We start from the raw sequence: 21,681 nt of genomic DNA, 5'->3' as shown, positions 1-21,681 counted from the left end.
GTACGCATGTACATAAGATTCCTTGCAATCAGTTTAAGTTATTATTGACCATGACAAGATCGTTAAAGATTGCTCTCACAATAATTCTAATTTATTGCTACAGGAATTAAATTCTTTCTTTCATTTGATTCATTAGCAATTCAACAAGCCAGGATTTTTAAACCGATTTGAGTTAAACTCGAACTTTTTTATCAAAATCTTATAACAATCTTATAAAATCATATAAGAACTAAAAATTGAAAATTTCTTGAGTTTTTATATATTTAATTAATATTTCTTTATTTAAAAATAAAGAATTTGCTGGTAGAACAAATTGTCAGACTGTTGAGGGTATCCTGGACTTGTATTGTCCCTGTACACAGAGATCTCAATGCTCGGAGATATTTGGAGATGACGGGGGCCCATCGGAATACACTTCTATACTCAGGGTACAGTTTTTACCATTAGCTTAGGGAACAGCAATTATAAAGACCATCTTTTCTTGAATTTGCAATTATAATCTTGATAAAATATATTTAAATAGCTGTACATTTTAAAACTAAAATAAAAGATGAAAATACAAAGCTGAAAATTCTGAAGTCACTTTTAAAAAATAGAATTCAAGTTCTTTGGGATCTTTCATTAAACATCAGGTTTTAAATATGTGGTTAAGTTAATTTGATTTTTTCTAATTAGGACGTATTTTGTGTTTAGGCTCTTCCTGTCTGTCCGCAATACAGGGTTCGATGTTGTTCGAAGGACTCAATGTTTCATGCGATAATGCTGATCCTAGCCGCAGATAGAGCCAGGTCGGGACGGTTTGACTCAAGGGTAGAGGAAGGAAGGCATCTGCTTCTACCACCACCTGGAGCTCAGGAACAGAAAGGTTGGACATTTCTAATCAATGGCACTCTCAACTATAAGCTTTCGGCGCGTTCTGCAGTACACTGATAGAAGATATATAGTAGTCTTTAGTAGAGAGTGATGGTGCCTTGTATTTTTCTATCTAATCTAAACTAATCTAGTCTGGATTAGTATAACAGTGGAGNGGTGGGGGTGAAGTGGATCGATCCAAAAGATCGGAGGAGTCTATCTAAGTCTTTTCTTTTAATGAGACTAAACACTTATCTCAAATTCTAGTTTTCTGGTCCTTTTACTTTCTCCACCTATATTTGATTTGTAAACCTTTGATATTTCAAACTTTGGCTATCATATCTTGTGATATTCATAGTCCTAAATACAAGAAAAATGTTTAAAGTTTAACCATATAATTTGTAAATCGATAAACAAGCCTGTACATGTTATATTTGTTCCAGTAAATGAAGTGAAGTGTGTTCCGGTGAGCTCCTGTCCACAAGAAGATATCTACGGGACGAATCCTTCTCATTTTGTTAAATATGGTTTCATCAGTCCTTCTCAGAGGAAATGTTTTACGAGTTCCGGTAATTATACAAAACACAAGGTTTATGAAATTGAAAGAACGTACGGGATTTTAATCGAATGTTTTTTAAGCATCTTTCTAGAAAGGGCGCGTTCTAGGTTTATAGCGATGTGAATCGCATATAATGATATTGATATATCCTTTTAAATATAATCTTTGGGAGATAAAATATAAAAAGAGATTATCTTTATTTTTTCATGTGAAAGGCTTATTAAACAGTTTTTTGAGATATCTCGGAACTGTATTTTTTCCTTCCTTTCTCTAGGATTTGTCTAGAATATTAAATAAATATTTTTGATATTAATCTTCGATTTGAATGAATTTTAGGAAATGTACTGTGTGTTGTGAAAGGAAATTTTGGAACTGAACCCGCCTCAGCTCAAACTACAGAAGCTACTGTACCATTAATCCAAGTTAAGGTTTTATTTCTAGAATCCACTTCTTAATTCCAATCCCGCTTTGAGGTACGATCCTCATCCAAATCCCACCCTCAAGATACAATTCGTTTCCTCAATCCCATCTTAAAAGTGCAATCCTTTACTAATCCCATCTTCAAGATACAATTTACCTCCTCAATCCCATCTTCAAGATACAATCCTCATTCTCCCAAACTCATCTTAAAGATACAATTGAGTTTTCAAATCCCATCTTCAAGATACAATCCTCATTCTCCCAAACTCATCTTAAAGATACAATTGAGTTTACAAATCCCATCTTCAAGATACAATCCTCATTCTCCCAAACTCATCTTAGAGATATATACTATTGAGTTTTCAAATACCATCTTCAAGATACAATCCTCATTCTCCCAAACTCATCTTAAAGATACAATCCATTTTCCAAATCCCATTTTCAAGAAACAACAATTAAAACCACTAGAAAAAAATAATATTATGAATTTATTTAATTAACTTATTTAATTGTAAAATTCTATAAATTTGATCAGTTAAATTTTATTTAATAACAACATAAAATCTAGTTTAATAGTTTCCTGATTATATTTGCACAAGTTCTCCTGTAGTGCGATATTTTGTGTGGGAAGAACTGTGCGGAAATACCGACAAAGATGCGAATAGTTTATTTAATAACTTGGGTTTCACTGAAATCCCACGCTAAAATTTATTTTAATCTGTATTCTTTTAACGTCATTTAATGAAGAACTAACAAAAGTACCCGGCGTTGCCCGCGCCCATTAGTCAATTTGTGCGATTTCTGTGCCCCGTAACCTTGTCATTCGATGGAAGACTCATTCTGAGTCAACAGATATTCTGAGGGATCAGCCTCCTAGGGCCGGTTTTAAATCAAACTTTTACAGTTATTCTAAGGGATAAGCTACCTAGGGTTTCAGATGAAACATTATATTGAAGTTAAATCTCTTTAAGTGCTAAATAAATACGCTCTGCATTATATTTAATATATTATTCCAGGAGGAAACCTGGTTAAGTGTGTACCTGCCAGCTCATGTCCCTTGGATGATATCTACGGGACGGATCCTTCTCATTTCATCAAGTATGGTTTCATAAGTCCTTCAGAGGCAAAATGCTTTGCAAGCTCCGGTAGGTTAATATTGGAAAAATATTTAACGCTCTAGGCTTCCAGCGCCAATCTTTAACTTTTATTTGTTGCTCTGTTGTCTTTTTTTTCGTGGATTATAATAAAACGAATTTTTAAGGCAAATTTTTTCATGTCTTACCAACCATAAACCTTTCCCGGGATCATTTGAGGTCCCACACAAATTTGGGCGCTCGATCTGTTCTGACGTTTATCGGTTACAAAAAACAGACAAGTATATATATATATATATATTTAATTTCAGTCCTTAAGTCGTTCATATGTGTGTGTGTGTGTATATATATATATACACACACACACACACACACACACACACACACACACATATGAACGACTTAAGGACTGAAATGAAATTTCAAGTTACTCTCCATGTCCTATTAACAACTGTACCTTTTAACTGAGTAACTCTGTGGAAGATATCATTGTTTTTATCTTAGAAAGTGTGGAATTCTTACAATTTCCTAGATTCCTTGATTTCCACATGTCACTTTTACAAAGATACCACAATTGAAAACCATAAATTTAGCATTTTATTCATCCTTTATCGGACAAGAGTTTAAAGCAGTTTAAAGGGTACCATAGAAAATTCCTTTAAACATAAGGTTAACAGTATACTTTAAATATTTAGGAAATGTTCTGTGTATTGTTAGAAGCACCTCGGAGCAAACTACTCAAACTCCATCAGCTCCTGTTACATTCATCCCGGTTCCTTTTCCAACCCGTCCTCCATCAACTAGTCCTACTTCTCCTGTTATTCGTCCGCCAACACCCTCTCCTGTAATTCGTCCTCCCACCTCTGTGCCGGTCATTCGTCCCCCAACCCTTCCTCCATTTTTCCGTCCTCCTGCCCCTCAACCAACTACACAAGCTTCACCCCCTGGTTCTAGCTTCATCCTTCCATGTCTTCCCTTCTCCTCTTGCTCTGAAATATTTGGAACCAAAGAATCCCATTTTTCTGATTTTGGAGTTCAGCCACCCTGTTCCAAACCTAACCTGGTTCGATGCATCTCTTACCGTCCCGTTCTATCAGATATTGTGGATGCATCACTTACTACTCCCTCACCATCTCCTACTCGTCCGACGCCTACTACTACACGTCCTACTGAAGCACCAACTCGTCCTGCTCCACCTGCAAATTATGTAGAACTGCCATGTGTTCCATCATCTCAATGTGCCGAAGTATTTGGAACTCAAGGGATACATTTTATCCTTTATGGATTTCAAGCTCCCTGTCCATCTGTATCGTCAGTAAGGTGCATTCGTTCAAATATTCAAACCACACCCACTCCTTCTCCGACACGTCCTACTTTGGCTCCTACACGTCCTACTCCAGGTCCTACCCGCCCTACTCCAGGTCCTACCCGTCCTACTCCAGGTCCTACCCGTCCTACTCCAGCCCCTATACACCCTACTCCAACTACTACCCTCCCTACTCCAGCCCCTACCCGTCCTACTCCAGCTCCAACCCGTCCTACTCCAGCTCCAACCCGTCCTACTCCAGCTCCAACCCGTCCTACTCTAACCTCAACACATCCCCCACATACAAATCACATTGAACTACCATGTCTTCCAATCTCTTTATGTCAAGAGATATTCGGTACTAAATCTATTCATTTCGAAAAGTTCGGAGTTCAATCTACCTGCTCTTCTACTTCCTATGTTAGATGTGTTCGTCCGGTTACCCAAACCACACCTCGTCCTGTCCATTGTATAACTCGTCCTCCACAAGGTTTAGTTAGTCCATCGGTTCAGATAATAGGTCCTCAGCCTATATACGTCACATATAACAACATCAAGGGACCTACTGTTGGTGGAGCAGGATCTACAGATCTTCAACCTGGATCAGTCGAGAGTTTTGGAGTTAATCCGTCCCAGGAGAATCAAATAAACCTTCTCCTACAATCACTAAGATCTCGACTACAACAACTAATAGTTGGAAATTCTAAATTTTGATGTGAATATGTTAAATTTTTTTGACCTAAATTGTGAACGACTAGTTATTAAATATATTATATTATTGTAAATGTTAGTTTTTTGACATAACAATTTAAGAACGAGAATCAAATATAGCATATACAGTCCTTTAAACGTAATTTTTAAGTAAACCTCTGTCTAAAGCATTACAAAGTCTTATTTACCATCATATAACAATCCTTTAAACTTTTGACTGAAGTGAGAAAAAAGTGTAACACTTTTTTCTCAATTGATTATTTTCAAATGAGGTTCTCTGTAAACGGGACTTGCGGATTTTTGCTAGAGAAAATACGATCGTAAAAAAGAAGAATCTATATTTTAAGACAGAAAAAATGACTTTGGCTCGGCCATTTTTAGTCTGATATAGGGCCAAAGGTATGCTTTGTACATTTTTGGATAGCCAGCTGTGAGCCATGATAAGCTGCAGGACTAGGAAGCTGCCGACCATATCCGTGACCGTTTGATGTTGCAGTAGGTCCGAAGTATCGTAGGACGGAGATGCCGTAGGACCAAAGTAACATTACCCGTCTGATTGGGGATATATTGTTTAATCCAATCTTGTCCATTCCAGATCTTCCAGAGCTTAAATCTTATTTACTAATTTTTACATGATCACAATTTTAGAAGTGTTCATAATTTCCTATTTAAACAATTACTTTCGAAAACGCCTCGTCAAAGGATTTTCTAAATGTACCTGCCTACTATTATTACCGCAATTCAAACACTATTTGAAAGATAAACAAACAGATTTCTCAAAGATTCGTCAAAGGTTTAAAGGAAACCGTTGTAAATTGGAAGCACTGGTGCAAGTTTGCAATGTCGTTTACGGTCATAATTTTATTTTACTTTACAAACTAGTTCTGTCGCGGATGCGGACATTTAAAATAAAAGGTTCATTTAAGTTCTTAGCAGGTCAAATGAGAGAATCTACAAAATTTCAAACTTATGCAAAACTTCATAAAATCAAACTAAACTTGCCTCGCTTTAAACATTTCAACATTTGTAAGCCAACAAACCATTCCTTTGAACTTTTTGATTTAATAAATATTAAGTATCCCTTCCAATATTCCTTCCCTTCCAACTATGAAATTATACAAATTATAGCGCTAATATTTTCAAAAATGTTCAAAGAAATAATATTGTTTTAGAATGGTCATTTAATTCCCATCTTTATCTAATTAATATCAAAAAATATTAAAAAATATTAAAAAAATCCCGAGATCCCCCCCCCCACTCCCAAAACGAAGCCTAAAATTGAATATTGTATAACATTTATTGATTTAAATTCAACAATTTTTGAACCTTTAAACAATCTACAGCTCACAAATATATGCCTATATTTACACAAAATAAAAAGTAATAAAATATTTGTTTTGTTTTTTGCATTTTTTCAAGTTACATCATAAATACAAAGTACATATTTTTTCCTGTGAAACTATTTGGTCTAAACATTATAGTAGTATACACCAGACTTACAGGGTTCAATCTTTTAATAGATTAAAAGTGAAGATAAACTCACAAACTTGGAAGAAAATTGACATTCTTAATGTTCAGATAAATCCTAAAATTATATTTTTTAACCGCAACAGGATTTTTTAAGAATTGTAGATTTCGACATAAATCCATGAAATCTCCCATAAACGTGTTTGTAACACGTGCTGGAAACTATATCACAAGGCTATATATATCCGACTAAAGACAATGGTTTAATATGGTTTGGTTAGGGGTTTAGTGTGAAGAATAACATCCCTTGTTCCAGGGTTAGAATTATAAGTAGGCACTTAATAATATTTATAACAAGTGTTGCTAAGTAAGTCGAGTTTCAGAGTTGCTGAAGCAAATTTGATTTCGCAGTCTTCAGTTTTTCAAGACGCTTCTCCAGGTGTTTATTCGCGGTTTCGAGTTCTTCGTTCTTCATTTGCGCATCGCGCAGCTCACGCAGAGTTTTCCGTCGTTCAACCTTCAAACTTTCTTCCGATAGCTCGGCGGTTTCCGAGGCGGTTTTGTATCGGATGACCTGTGATTCAAGGCGGGCAACGGTGGCGGTAAGCGTAGCAGTTTCTTGCTCACATTTAGATATTTTAAATTTATATTCGTCCAAGAGTTTCTTCGTTTCCCTGAAATTATAAAACTTAAAATTAAAATGTTGTCTAGTGTCTACACTTTGTTAAAAACTCCCACGGTTGTATTAATATAAATATTTAAGAAGAATGAATGTATTGTACGTATCAGTGCATAGGATCCATTTAATTTTGATGCGGATCCGGATCCGGATCCTGGATCCGCACTGGAAAAAAATAGATCCGGATCCAGCATTTCTATACTGAATCTTTTTAACAAAAAATAATTTTCAAATTTGTTGTTTTATTTTTTTTCGCATATTTTTATCCTAAAAGTAAAACTTGATGAACCATTCAGAAATGAGGAAATTTTTATAATCTTTCTTTTTTTCAAAAGTTCAGATTTTGGTTTTAGGAGTAAAAAATATTTTTTTTTTGCAGTTTTTAGTTGATATTTTTCCCCTTGAACTTTATTTCACATCACAAATTGACAATAACATCTGTCAGGTACAGTTGTCCCACAATAAATGGAAAAAGAAGATAAGAAGTTTTTAAAATCTGGTTTACATTTATCGTTTTACCGTTTCTTTAAAATCTGAAGATATTGAATATTAAGACATTTTTAGTCCTGTCTGATCAATTTTAATTTTTAAAAGTTTTTCCAGTAATTTAAAAGCTTGTGAAGGGCAAACCAAGTTGTCTAAATTGTAGTATATAATCAATGTTTCGTTAATATATACATGTAACATTAGGTTCAAAATGACTATTACAATTTATCTTTATAATAAGAAATGACATTCTCTCAAGAAATCATTATGTATTGCAAGAGACACAGCCAGTACCGATTTTGTTTTAATCTTTAAATATTTTAGATTTTCAAATTTGAAAAGAGAAAATTCTTTAATGTTAATTTTTGCAATAATTTCAAAAAAATATTTTCGGACCCAAAATATTTTTCTGATTTGTGAATTTACCTCTCTATCTCCTCCTGTGTGTTTGCTCCCCTGGCAGAGTAGGACAGGTTTTGTTCCTCCTCCAGATCAAGACGAAGACGACGATTCAAATCTTGAGCATCGTCTCTCTGCCGCGCTAACCGTTTTATTCTTACATCCAGAGGACCTGGACCTATAAAAATATTAAATATTCACAACATTTCAGGTTTCAGGTCGATTTACTAAGTGTTAAGAGTTTAAATAAATAGATGTGTGAAATGTATTTTATGTATTACTGGGTTACTCACAAGAGAATGACACTCTGAAAAATAACTTTTTTTTGTATTTAATATACTAGACTTTTAGGGCGCTTCGCGCCCATCTTCTATTCTAATTGTGAACATTTTCTCTTTGTATTCAATTTAAAACAAAAACAAAAAAGTTCGCGGATTTTATAAACTTTTGTTTTCCAAAATTTAATGAAAATCGAATTTGTCGGAGGCTAGTTTTTAAAAATTTTGATCATCCATAAACCTTCCCTTTGGTCATGTGAGGTACCACACAAAATTTCGGTTAGGCCTTTTTGAGGTTTATTGGATACAGACAAACAAACAGACAGACAGACATGCAAAGTTTATATATAGAAGCTTTCAGATAAATAGCCAACAAGAAACTAGCTTGGAAACCCAGCTTTGCCTAAAAACCTGACAGACAAACATCAATTATTACTTTATATACAGTACAGTGTACGGGAAGGGGAGAGGGAGAATGAAACAAAGATGCTGTTTGATATTTACCTAACCCCGCGAGAATATTAGCTGTATCCTGACTAACTATGGCTCTAGTTCTCTTCTCTTGCTCGTCCTCTCCCACCACCTCCTCCTCTTCTTCCTCCTCTCCACCCAGGAGAACCAGTCCCCGCTCCTGCAGCATATTCTGCTGTGCCTCCATAGCTGCCTGGAGAAGCTGGACGGCGCGCTGGCTCTCTGCATGGTCGCGTTTTAATAGTTCGTAATCGTGGGTTTTAGCGCGGAGTTCTTTTAAAATTAGAGAACTTTGTTCTTCTACTTCCTCAACCTGGTCTTTTAGTAGATCAACCTGAAATATATCAACACTTAATATGAACCAATAATATCAACCCAAATTACTATGAATACAAAATTACAAATATCAAGCTAAAATATATGCAATGGTATTTGATCTAAAACCCATCATAGTTAAGGAGACCAAAACCAGCCATTAAGCTTTTAAATATATATATTAGTAAGATATCATAAGGTAGAAAATAAGAAAAAAGGGTATACAGAATTTTGTATGCATTTATGAGAAAGTATAGTTGTAAACTGAAAACTAAGCATAAACCCTCTAGTTACAACTCACATATCAAATGTTATGAAATCAATTATCATTCAAATTTAATCAAAACACAAGAAATGTTTAAGAACATCATTAAACAACTTAATCTTTTTTGAAAATAAACTGCAAAACAACATTTTGAACAGTTCATGAATAGACTTTCTACCCAAATTCCTGGGACACTACGCAAAAACAGCCTTCCCGGCAAAGCGTCAAGTGAACATCCAAACCCCCGTTATTTTTAACCCCCCCCCCCCCCCGTTATATGCTTTAGATTTACAAATGTTTTAGCATAAACAAACTTAAACATAAATATGTTTTCCTCAAACTCAACGATCCGACACTTAAAACTGAACTCAAAACTTTACAATCATAGCATAACAGTTTATAAGGAAAAGTCATTCAAAAGTTCATCGTAACCTTTTCCGAATTTTGATGAAAGAACCGGGGTAATTAATAGGGGGGGGGGGGGGAATTGGAGGAGGAGGAGTATGTACAATTTTAAAACAAAATCGTTTTCGTATGAATCGTAATTTTTTTTTAATTTTTCTTATTTATTACGTTATCTAACCAATTACCCAAATTGTTAATTTTTAACAGTTTAAACTCCCCAGTAAAACAAACCGTAGATGCTAAAATAAAATTGCGGAAAAATATATATGGGGTCTAGCTCAAAAGGCAGATCTTTTCTTTTTCTTTTTGGATTTAACATTTTGTGTCTGAACACAGAATAAGTCAATTTCTGCCCACCTGAAACATTAGCTGACATTTCTCATTGTCCAGGCTGGCGTTGGCCACCATGGCCTTCTTGAACTTGTCCTCCAGCTCCTTCAACTCCCCTCGGAGATCCCTGAGGCCGGCACCGTCCTCTGAACTGTCTGTACTGCTACGTCGACTGTTAAAACTTCTTCCTTCTCGAACTCCCCGTCTGTTGGCAACATCTGCAAGAAAAAAGGTAAATGAATTTAATGAATTAAATGAATTAAATGAATTAAATGAATTAAATGAATTAAATGAATTAAATGAATTAAATGAATTAAATGAATTAAATGAATTAAATGAATTAAATGAATTAAATGAATTAAATGAATTAAATGAATTAAATGAATTAAATGAATTAAATGAATTAAATGAATTTAATGAATTTAATGAATTTAATGAATTTAATGAATTTAATGAATTTTTTAACAATTCTTAACAGCATTCGATGAAATTCAAAAAAAAATTAATAGATAATATTAACTTCAAAAAGATATATCTGAAAATTGTTCTACTGGATAAAAAAATACGTCACTTTCAAAAGTCTCTAAAGCTTTCCGTACATTAAGAAAAAACTTATTGCATCTAAAACTCTACATTGGGATTGGCTTTTATCAATTTAAGATTTATGACTAATTGATCTAATTGCAAATATACTCCATGCACAGACCCCTGCATTGAAATCTAACTGATTACTCACACAAAGAAAATAAAACAGTATTAAAATAACATCTTTTTAAAATACAACCCACCATATATAAAAATACAACCCACTATATATAAAAATACAACCCACCATATATCAAAATGACTTCCTCCCCCTCCATTAAAATACATTCACTAAAAGGATGAAAAATTCTTCAGTTCTTTTAATTGGTTTCCTTTAACCTTGCTCTTCAAAGATATCCTGACTCCGGGATATTAGATCTTTCAACTATGCAGGCAATAAGGTTTGTGAGGGGGGGGGGTTATTATCTTCCCTCGAACTTTTTCTGATAACGCTTATCTTTTTAACGCTTGTTAAATAAAATTTATACTTATTGTTGCTAAAAATATGAAAGTAAGCTAGAATTTATACAAAAATGTTAATTTTTTCTTGAGTTGTTTCTGTGAAAAATCATAAACATTCTATTAGTACTTAGTGTTTTAATCCACTTCAAGACGGATATTTTTAGATATTTTATCCGCCAAGTATTATTAGAATAGCACCTGTGTATATGAGGGTATGTGTACAACTAATATTTCTTATCTATAAAAGCCACATTTTTAAAACAAAAAATCCGTCAACAAAGTAACCTTCAGTTAATTTTTCTTATCAGTGATAAAAATTTAGTTTTAATAATTATGATTAATTATGTTTTTCTACCTAAATATTGATCATTTTTCTTTGCGATTACTCTGAAGTGACTTGCGGAGAAATGCAGCAGAGACAGAAGGATACCGAATAAAGAATATTTTTAAAGATGGAAACACTAGAATATCTGTCTCAGATAAAGGATTAAGGGGTATTGCTATGAATCGGTCATGCTACTCTGTCAATAGGGGGGGGGGGGGGGTCACATTTAATTAAAATGAAAGACAATTTAAATGGTAATTTTTAGCATTTGAAATATACCAATGGAAAAATGATAAATCTTTCTAATGATGTTGGGTCCAGATGTTAAAAGAATATTTCAGAGTTCTTAAATAAAATTAAGTTATGTTGCCAACTGCAATTAATATCAGCGAGTTTCCTCGTGCAAAAAAGTGACAGAAGTCATAAAAAAAATTCCTAGAACAAATACAAAACGCAAATCATGAATATAGATGACAAACTACATTTTTCGTAAGCATGGTACTGTATGAAATTAATAGAAAGATTATTCAGACACATTTAATTAAAAAGTAAGGAACATAAAAACTAAAAAGTCTGATGGAGCAATTATTTCTAATATGTCCAAGCCGCCGTATTTTAATCTCAACTGTTTTAACATTCAACCCCCCACCAAAAAAATCCACTTATTAAATTGTTGCAAGGGAACTTAATGGGATAGTATTAAAAAACTACTTAATTTATGATACTATCAATATGTACGTATGAATGTGTTTTTATATGTATTGTGTAACTGTAAATAGCAGGTGCAGGATGAAAATAAAATCAGCTGAACCCTTGTAAAGGTTTGAAATAGGACCCGGAGTTATAGAATTAAAACTATACATTAGTATCTATACAAAATAAGCCAACTTTTTGTCAGCTGCAAACAAGTTTATATGAAAAAACAAAGATATTTTCAATACGTGAAAAGGTGAACTGTCAAATAAAAGTATTTTCTTAGGAAATCATGACATTTAAACTTTCAGAATTCATCTGAACTAGTTTTAGGGTCCTTTTAATCTGTACTTGGATTGAATCCTATCTAAGTCTTACCCTCTGTATCTGAAAGTTCTGTATCTGTATCCGTATAATCACTATATTCCGTCCCAACGGACTGAATTCTTTGACGCTTAAGCTGTTCAACAGGGACTGTTTCTCCAATCCTTCGATTATACTGGCGCAAAGCGTCGTCAATTGAAAGGTCCTTTTTTCGAGCAGATTTAGGACTAGAACCAGAATAGCCGGAGTCAGACTTGGAAAGGATCGGAACCTTTTTGGAGTCTGGAGTAAAGTCTGATGTTACATCGGATAATGTTTGCTCTTCCGAACTATGTGTTCCTCCCATATCGTCCTGACAACAGTCAATCACTAAACCCGGAGAATTCGTCCTTTCAGGTTTACTCAATATCTCACTTTCATCACACTGAAATTCCTCAACTACATTATTATTTGTCACATCATCGTTATCTGTACAAGGTTCACTTTTATTATCATTCTCAGGATCTGTCTCGGACATAGGTTTCAGGTCTTCTGCCGGAGCAGGAGAAGTAGGACTCTCCGTCCCTGACAGGGGATCCGGACTCAGCTCCGTAGAATCTACCGGTACTGTCTCAACTGCTTCGAAAGGACCTTGGTTTAACACCGAACAATTCTTTTCCTCTTTCTCGCTTTCAAGTATTGGCTGAACTGAAACAGATAAATCTGAGGGCTCAGCTTGAGATTGATGTATCTCCGAGTTGGGTTTGATGTCCAAGGATGATCCAGGTCTTCCTTCAGAGCTCTCACTTTCAGCCTTTTTTCTTCGAACCTTTCTCCGATCTAAAGTTGATCCTAATTCGGACTCTGAATCTCTCTCCCTGGAGAAGGTTTTAATATTAAGCTGAGTTTTAAGAAAACAAGCGAAGGATTCGTCTAAAGATGACAATTCATCAAGAAGAGCTTGTTCTCTGGAGACACTTTTCTTCTTTCTAGGCTGACCCTCCTGTTCCTTTATTCTCTCTGCTCTTGAAACTATCTTTGGAATCTTTATATTTTCAGTAAGAAACCCAGGTGGGGGTGGAGGTGGAGGGGCGGGGGGAGTAAATATAGAAAAAGGAACACACGTGAGTTCAGTAACAACAGGACTATTTTCTTTTATAGTCTCTGATTCAATATTCCTACTCCGGGGTTTAATATCAACTGATTCCTTATCAGACCCTGATATAAAACCTATACAGCATGCTTCATTATCCAACACTTCCGCTCCGGGTTCAAATTCTGTATTTTCTGGCGGGACGGATTCTTCTTTCTCTGGGTAGGGTTGAACACACACTGTCTCAAACTGGGTGTCCTGATAGTCCCCAAAACTACCTGGTGTGACCCCCTCTTGACCCGGGGCCCCTTCATTCCCGGGATGGGATTGGATTAATGAGGTTTGAGCAGTTACGAAACTCCTGGTAGTTTCCTGAACAGGCAGATTTGTGTCCTGAAACTCCGGAAGCCCTGCATCCACTATTTGCCTGATATCCGATACACAGGATTCACAGCTGTCAGGGGCCTCACAGCTGCCAATGTCAGGGATTATGCGACTTTTACAATCAAAACCACTGTCGTCGGGTGAAAAGCTGTCATTGACAGCTGTCACAGATTCCGTTACAGACTGGAGAACAAGTTTGCTATCCGGTGGTAGACAGCTGTTGTCAGGAGCAATGCTGTCAAATATTTCAGGGTTAGAACAGTTGTCAACAGATGCATAATTATCTTCACCCTCACAGCGACTGACAAGAGAATCCAAGTTCTCTGAAACGATTTTACAGCTGTCAGAATTTTCACAAGAGGATTTTTCATTACTTGAACTATCTGTCGCAGGGTTTTCCATACAGGGTTCTCCGACTGTAACACAGACGGTACAGTCTTCTGGAGAAGTTTCATCAACGTGCGACGGTTTATGTTCCTGATCTTCATTATTTATCGGGTTGGATTTAATTTGCAAAGTTTCTGGGATTAATAAGCTAGTCCGGGGCGTACTATACACCTCGGCCGGATCAAACAGGGATATACCAGATTCACGATTATCCATCCTTATATCTTTTCTCCTAAGCACAACCTCTGTTTCTAAGGACACCTGGAGAGTTGCAGCATCAACTGGATCAGTATGTCCGGAGACATTTTCGACAGTGTTTAGATTTATTTTATCTCTGTTTTTCTTGGCAGCCTGTTTTTTCCGCCGATTCGAGGAACTTCTGTTTCGCTTCTTATTTCCTCCTTGCATCGGGGGTTTAGCGGAAGTCGAACTTGGGGGATTGGGGGAAATTGATTTAATAGGTGCAGGGGTTTGTTTGGATACCAGTTTATTCATTGGCGGGATTTGAACTGGCGAAGTTGTAATATCTACTGAACCTATCGGAGAAACCTTATCATCCTCCGTCCTACTTTTCTTCTTTCTCCTCTGAGCAGCAAAAGGTTTGGTAGGATTGGGATCAGAAGTATCATGGCTGTCTGAAGCATATTTGCGCTCTTTCACAGGATCTAACTCACAAGATTTAGAGAACGAATTAGAAGTTCTGATCCGTCTCACGACCACAGGGGTTGAATGTGTGGACGGATTAGCAGGATGACCGACAGGCCTCTGCCTGCCCAAGGTCACAGAGTTGCTGGATATAATTGAATCACGCTTAGAATTACTCTGTTGGTTAGTTCTCCGTCCTGGAGTTTGAGTAGAAGGTTCCTGGTTGGATCCTATGAGGAAACCAAGAAGGGATCTGCCTAGATCTTGAACAGGACTTATAAACTTGGAAAAACCAGACCCGGAGGGTTCATTCGGAAGAGCCATTTTACTCTGGGTAGGTCTAAGACCAGGAGCTTTGTTTCCAACCAGTAAGTTTGCAAGCGCAAGTTCCACAACAGTTCTTAAAATCACAGCTTCTTGATATATCTCTAGGTCGTTGGATACCCCAGCACTTGGTTCAGGTTTAACTTTAACTTTCTCCGGGATAGGTTTATCAGAGGAGATAAGGTTAGAAATAAATACTCCGGGGGAACCTTTATTTTTTGATTTCCCAGATTTTTTTCGTGGCATACTGTAGAATCCAGGGTTTGTGGAGAGCTGGAATCAGTTTGACATTCCGGTCTGAACAAGCTAACCTCAACCTGGCAGAAGCAACAGCTGATTGTTTTATCTCCGTCACGGCAACTGAACACATTTTTATTACTTGCTCTTCTCTCCTTCTTCAAAGCTTTCTCCGGGAAGTGTAGTTTTCAGATACTAGGCAGTGAACTGTTTAGGATTTGCAGGGGATTGTTTTCTCCAGGGGGACTTCAGAGCTGGGAGCATATTGGGTTTAGCCTTTTAAAACAAAAATCAGTCTTGGTTTTGCATTTGAAGAGCAAGTTGAGTGTTCAGTTTAAAACCTATAGGCAAGATTGAACTCTATCCGGAATGAAACAAAAGATTTAACAGTTTTTCTTTAAAAATCGTCTCCACAGCTATAAGAACTCGGAGCAGAGCACCCAAAGGAGAAGGATCAGGTTCAGGAATATATCTTCTTTCTTTTCGAGATTTTAAACATTGTTCTATATTCCCCCTTTAGCAGGGTTCGGTTTAGCTCAATGTTCCCTGGGTTTAGAATGAGCCTGCTGTTGTATCCCCCTGGAGCAGAGTTGAGCTCCGTAACTATTTAAGATATGCAACTGCTGGATTTAAACTGTCCCAGAGATTTGACCTAGAGTTGGCAGACAGCCAGGATTCTTCTATTCAAGCAATAGTTGGCATATTATAGTCCACCTCATCTAACTTCTAACTATCTAACTTCTAACTATCTAACTTCTAACTATCTAACTTATAACTAACTTCAAACTAACTAACTTCAAACTAACTAACTTCAAACTATCTAACTTCAAACTATCTAACTTCTAACTTCTAACTTCTAACTATCTAACTTCTAACTATCTAACTTCTAACTAACTAACTTCTAACTAACTCCAAAATATCTAACTTCAAACTAACTAACTTCAAACCAACTAACTTCAAACTATCTAACTTCTAACTATCTAACTTCCTAACTATCTAACTTATTTCTATCTAACTTCTAACAATCTAACTTCTAACTATCTAACTTCTAACTATCTAACTTCTAACTATCTAACTTCTAACTATCTAACTTCTAACTATCTAACTTCTAACAATCTAACTTCTAACTATCTAACTTCAAACTAACTAATTTCTAACTATCCATCTATTAACAAATCTAACTTCTCGTCTATCTACTATATATCACTTATCTTTTTTCCTATCCATCTATATAATTTAAGGATACAGCTGTCACTTTAGATAAATAAAGATATAATATTTACACCAAATATTGAAACCCTACAACCCCTAAAAGTATTGATATCATAAAGGTTAATGATAGCATTGTGTCTAGACCTAATGTAAACCTAACTTACACCAAATACAACTGTTATTGTTTAGAGCGTGTCTGCAGTATAAATAGTTCAAAGGACAATTTGGGTAGAAAAATTAACACTAATTTCAAAAGTTAAAGGGATTGATAAGCTATTTCAGTAGAGAAGTATTTACTTATTATTAAAATTACACCTTTCATATGAAATGGGATATCTATGAAATGTCATACCCGTAAAATTTCCTATCCTGTATTTCTTAGGCTACGTCGTGTCTATGCAAAGTCTTTTCTATGAAATGTCCTGTCCATTCAATGTTTTGTCCTTGAAATGTCATGTCTATGAAATGTCCTGTCTCTGAAATGTTCTGATTATGAAATACCCTATGTATGAAATATGTCCTATATTAGAAATGTCTTGTCTATGAAACATCCTGCCAATTATATGTCCATCAAAAACATATGAAGCTAAATTACAGTGATAATCAGAAAACAATGGAATAGGAAGACTACAATGTATCAATACTTAAGCGTATTGGATGTTGTTATAAAGCTAATAGTTTTATAAGACACTTATTAAATCACTATTTTAGTAAAATGGGTCTATTTACACTGTACAATTGCAGTCTCATGCTTATTGGACTTTTAAAATTTATAACTTTGTTCTAAAAGTCGTCTTCCTATTTCAGTGGTTGCTAGATATTGCTGTAGTAGTTTAATAAATCACTGTCTACCAAACACTATTATATCTTCGGTCACTGTACTGTAAAAAACGCACAGAAAGCTTAGTTGAGAGTGAAATCATTACACACTTCTAACCATAGTTTACTTTACGTATTTAACATTACATCATCTTGAGTCTTTTTACAAGTAAAATATACAATCAACACTGAATACTAAACAATAGAGGAACTAAGTTGATAAATATATTCTGTTCGTGGGTTTGCATGAAAAATGCATAAAAACGGTAAGATTAGGTTGACTTGGAATTACATAATTTCATAATTTTGTAGGCCTGGATTTTGAAATACACAGTTATAAAAAGAATAAGATTTTATCTGGTCGTAATTATCAAAATCTTAGTTTGAGTATTTAGTGATTTGAAATTAGTTGGTTAGTTTTTACTTCGTTTTTGACAGTTTGTAGACATTTTAAAAGGTTCTACAAAAAAATCTAAGAAGTTTTACAATTTTTTTAAAGTGTTTATTGTTAACATTTATACTATGCAAAATTTTGACCCTGAGAAAAAATATATACAAAAAGAAACCCAAAGAAAAAACGCATAGCAACGTTTGATAATAGCAAACTTTATCAGAATACAGTTTTGACATATTAAAAGTTTTATAAAAAGATTTAAGAACAAAACAAAACGATTAACATGCAATCCTATCTGCATTTATCTTATTATACTTCTTGACACCAAAACTTTTGTGCGAGGCAGCGCTCAGCTTCAGCAACTAATCTCGATATCCACGGTGCAAACTTTTGAATAAAGGTTGTACTTTCTTAGATTGGGAAAATTTGTCTACTCCTGGCACCAATGAGGTATTTTTTAAGGCTTCAAATTACCCAAATCTGCCACATTTCAATAAAGATTCACTATAGTTTTATACCATCAAAATTTAACAATTATTGCAAGAATTGCAACTTTGCAAGGTAACAGTAAACTTTTTGAACCAGTGTATTCATTTACTGATATTATTTATATTTTAACATCTGTTTAATCTGTTCTTGTTATGGAAATAATATATTTATAATAATTAATAAATGAATGACATTAGCAAAAATATGATCTCAACCTTAGTTCCTCCTAAATTCCCAACTACCCCTCCCCATATTTACAACTACCTCCGCCCCCCATATTTACAAAATTTATGAGATTTATGCGAATAAGGTGCATTTCTACAAGGGCCAACTCTTGAAGTTTAATTGAAGGGAAAACCTCGTCAATTTTAGAAACAAATAAAAGTCTTTCCTATAAAAAAACTAGCCAATTTCTTTTATAAAACGAGATATGGCGGAATTCCTACCTGAATGAATATTATTGACCGGAGTGACATGACCCGTCTCCTCGTCATCTCGCGCTTTCTTCTCTAGCTCGCGCATACGAATATTACGCGCTTCACAACGCGCTTGCCGTCGGGCAGCCAGCCGGGCCTCAGCCTACAAAAAATCATAATTTATTATGATAATTTTTATGGCGCAAATACATCGACCTCGTTATAATTCTTACAAAACAGCGCGAAAATGGAGAATCCTCAGACGCGAGGATAGGTAGAAAAGAAAGAAATAAAATCATTTTGTTTCGTACCATTTATATTATAAAGAATGATGAAAAATGGTAAAAAAATCATTCTTTTTTTAAAAAAAGTTTATAAATCAAAATCAATATTTTGAATATTTGGTAAAATGTTTCAACAGTTTGTTTTATTGTTTTCTTTTCTTTGATACTTTTTGTTTATTTAAGTGTATATATTGAATACATGGATAAGTTAATATTTGATAAAATGTTTTACAACTAACTTTGCATTTTAAATTAATATAAAATTCAGTTTTTTTATTTGCAGATTAGTTTTTCATTAACTAGCTGTATACATATATACACATTACACAATACATAATTATAGTAATCAATTCAGATATGATATAATTAAATCTTGCACATTTTTGCATCCATACGATTTAAGAGGACTGAAAGCGAAATTTCAAGTGACCTTCTTTGCAAAGATGACAATGTCCGATTTACTACGGTACGTATCCTTAAACTTTGTCTGATCAAGTATTAATTCAATGTTTATAATTTAGAGAACTAATTGCAATTCTTTTTAATAAAGAAAGAGTGATTAACATCTTTGAAGTATATTGTACCATGTTAGATTCATGTACAGCGGATGTAGAACTAAGTCCAGAGAATTGATCCAAGTACAAGTATCGACCCAAGGTGTATTTATGACCGTAAACTTCGGCCATAAGGTCGCGTCGGGTCAACGTATCCACAAAACCCATGCTTCAAGAGTTCAGGAGCTTTGAGGAGATAAAAAGTTATCCAAAAGTTGCGGGAAATTATTCAGAAGTTCTGGTTAGAGAATTATTTGCGAGAGTTCGGTCTATGAAATCAATAATATCTTCAATGAGTTGTGTTGGACATTGGTAGTTTTTGAAGCACTTGCTTTAAATTTTGTTTTCTGGATTATATTGAGAGTTTCATCAAGAAGATACAGTTTCTTAGAGCTTCTAGGTTAGTTTTAACCCTGGCAAAAGCCTTATGATGTCTTCATTCTATTCCAGGAGCTCTTTAAATCCTCTCTTAAACCTCAAGTTTAGGTTTAAGAGTTCTAACTCTGCTTGACGAAGAACACACACTAAGACTGCACGATGCAAGCCTGCATGTTTAATGACAGCAAAAAAGTTTTATGAACAAATATTTTTAAAGATTCAAAAACATTTTATATTTTTGTTCTTTTTTTATTGTAAAAATAAAAAAAGTAATATTATCCCTGAATTGCACTTCTAGGATAGGGTTAACCTACTACAATTCTAAATGTAAATGCTAATAGGCAATTAAAGGGTGGGGAGAGAATAGGGAGAATGGGGGGGGGGGGAAAGTTGTGTGACTGTTTTTAGGGAATTCTTCTTAATGGAGAAAAATCGACTAAGGGGGAAATAAAAGATCTTTTTATAGAAGTGGGAGGGAGGACATGGAATTCTTAAAGAAGAACAACTGCCATATAAATTTCCCACAATTTCCCAAAATTGATTTTAGTAGCTTAAAAACAATTACATCGCTATTAACGATTCTATGTTTTTTTCTTTCTATGTTCAGCAAGCTCGATTAAATGGAGGAAAGAGCTGCTACCGGACAAAGATAAAATGGAGGAAAGAGCTGCTACCGGACAAAGATAAAATGGAGGAAAGAACTGATACCAGACAAAGATAAAATGGAGAAAAGGACTGCTACCAGACAAAGATAAAATGGAGGAAAGAACTGCTACCGGACAAAAATAAAATGGAGAAAAGAGCTGCTACCGGACAAAAATAAAATGGAAGAAGAGCTGCTACAGGACAAAGATAAAATGGAAGAAAGAGCTGCTACAGGACAAAGATAAAATATGATCCGTGAGATGGAAATAAATTGAACTTGACATTTTTAAGCAGTAACAGAAGAAGAGAAATGGAATAAGGAGAGAAAGAAAAAACGGGATGTTAAAAGGGGAGATGGAAGAAGGGGCGGGAGATGGAGAGATAAAAGCAGGGAAAATGGAAGAACTAGAGATGAATGTAGAGGAGTTGGATGAAGGGGAGATGGATGAAGGGAAGATGGATCAAGGGAAGATGGAGGAAGGGGAGATGGAGGAGGGGGAGATGGAAGAAATAGAACGGAAAAATATGAGTTGGAAGAAGGGTCGGGAGATGGAGAAAATAAGATGAATGAAGGGGAGATGAAAGAAGAGAAAATGGAAGAACTATAGATATATGAAGGGGAGATGGATGAAGGGAGATGGATGAAGGGAGATGGATGAAGGGATATGGATGAAGAGAGATGGATGAAGGGAGATGGATGAAGGGAGATGGATGAAGGGATATGGATGAAGGGAGATGGATGAAGGGATATGAATGAAGGGATATGGATGAAGAGAGATGGATGAAGGGAAGATGGATGAAGGGAGATGGATGAAGGGATATGGATGAAGGGAGATGGATGAAGGGAGATGGATGAAGGGAGATGAACGAAAGGGAGATGGATGAAGTGAGATGGATGAAGGGAGATGGATGAAGGGAGATGAACGAAAGGAAGATGGAAGAATGGACAATGGAGGAATTGGAGATAGATTAGGGGAGATGGAAACGGAAGAAAGCGGAAGGAAATAAGGAAGAG

General features: G+C 35.2%; 2 protein-coding genes across 2 annotated transcripts; one reads left to right on the top strand and one right to left on the bottom strand.

Moving 5' to 3' along the window:
- LOC111704374 (DNA-directed RNA polymerase II subunit RPB1) lies at positions 1-5,016 on the top strand. The gene is made up of 7 exons (XM_023476602.1): positions 1-103; positions 308-428; positions 694-865; positions 1,296-1,421; positions 1,748-1,834; positions 2,848-2,976; positions 3,621-5,016. Exons 1-7 carry the CDS (start codon positions 51-53, stop codon positions 4,943-4,945), a joined length of 2,013 nt encoding a protein of 670 aa, XP_023332370.1. The 5' UTR covers positions 1-50; the 3' UTR covers positions 4,946-5,016.
- A 1,270-nt stretch (positions 5,017-6,286) lies between these two features.
- LOC111704357 (uncharacterized) lies at positions 6,287-16,088 on the bottom strand. Its single transcript, XM_023476580.1, has 5 exons — positions 12,481-16,088; positions 10,065-10,255; positions 8,756-9,056; positions 8,001-8,151; positions 6,287-7,083 (listed from the first exon to the last, which is right to left on the bottom strand). Exons 1-5 carry the CDS (start codon positions 15,482-15,484, stop codon positions 6,789-6,791), a joined length of 3,942 nt encoding a protein of 1,313 aa, XP_023332348.1. The 5' UTR covers positions 15,485-16,088; the 3' UTR covers positions 6,287-6,788.
- Between the last annotated feature and the right edge of the window lie 5,593 nt (positions 16,089-21,681).

This window comes from Eurytemora carolleeae, unplaced genomic scaffold, assembly GCF_000591075.1.
Source record: "Eurytemora carolleeae unplaced genomic scaffold, Eaff_2.0 scaffold131, whole genome shotgun sequence".
In the NCBI taxonomy this organism is placed as follows: Eukaryota; Metazoa; Arthropoda; class Copepoda; order Calanoida; family Temoridae; genus Eurytemora; species Eurytemora carolleeae.
Note: the sequence above shows the minus strand (reverse complement) of the source record. Positions and strands in the feature narration are given on the sequence as shown.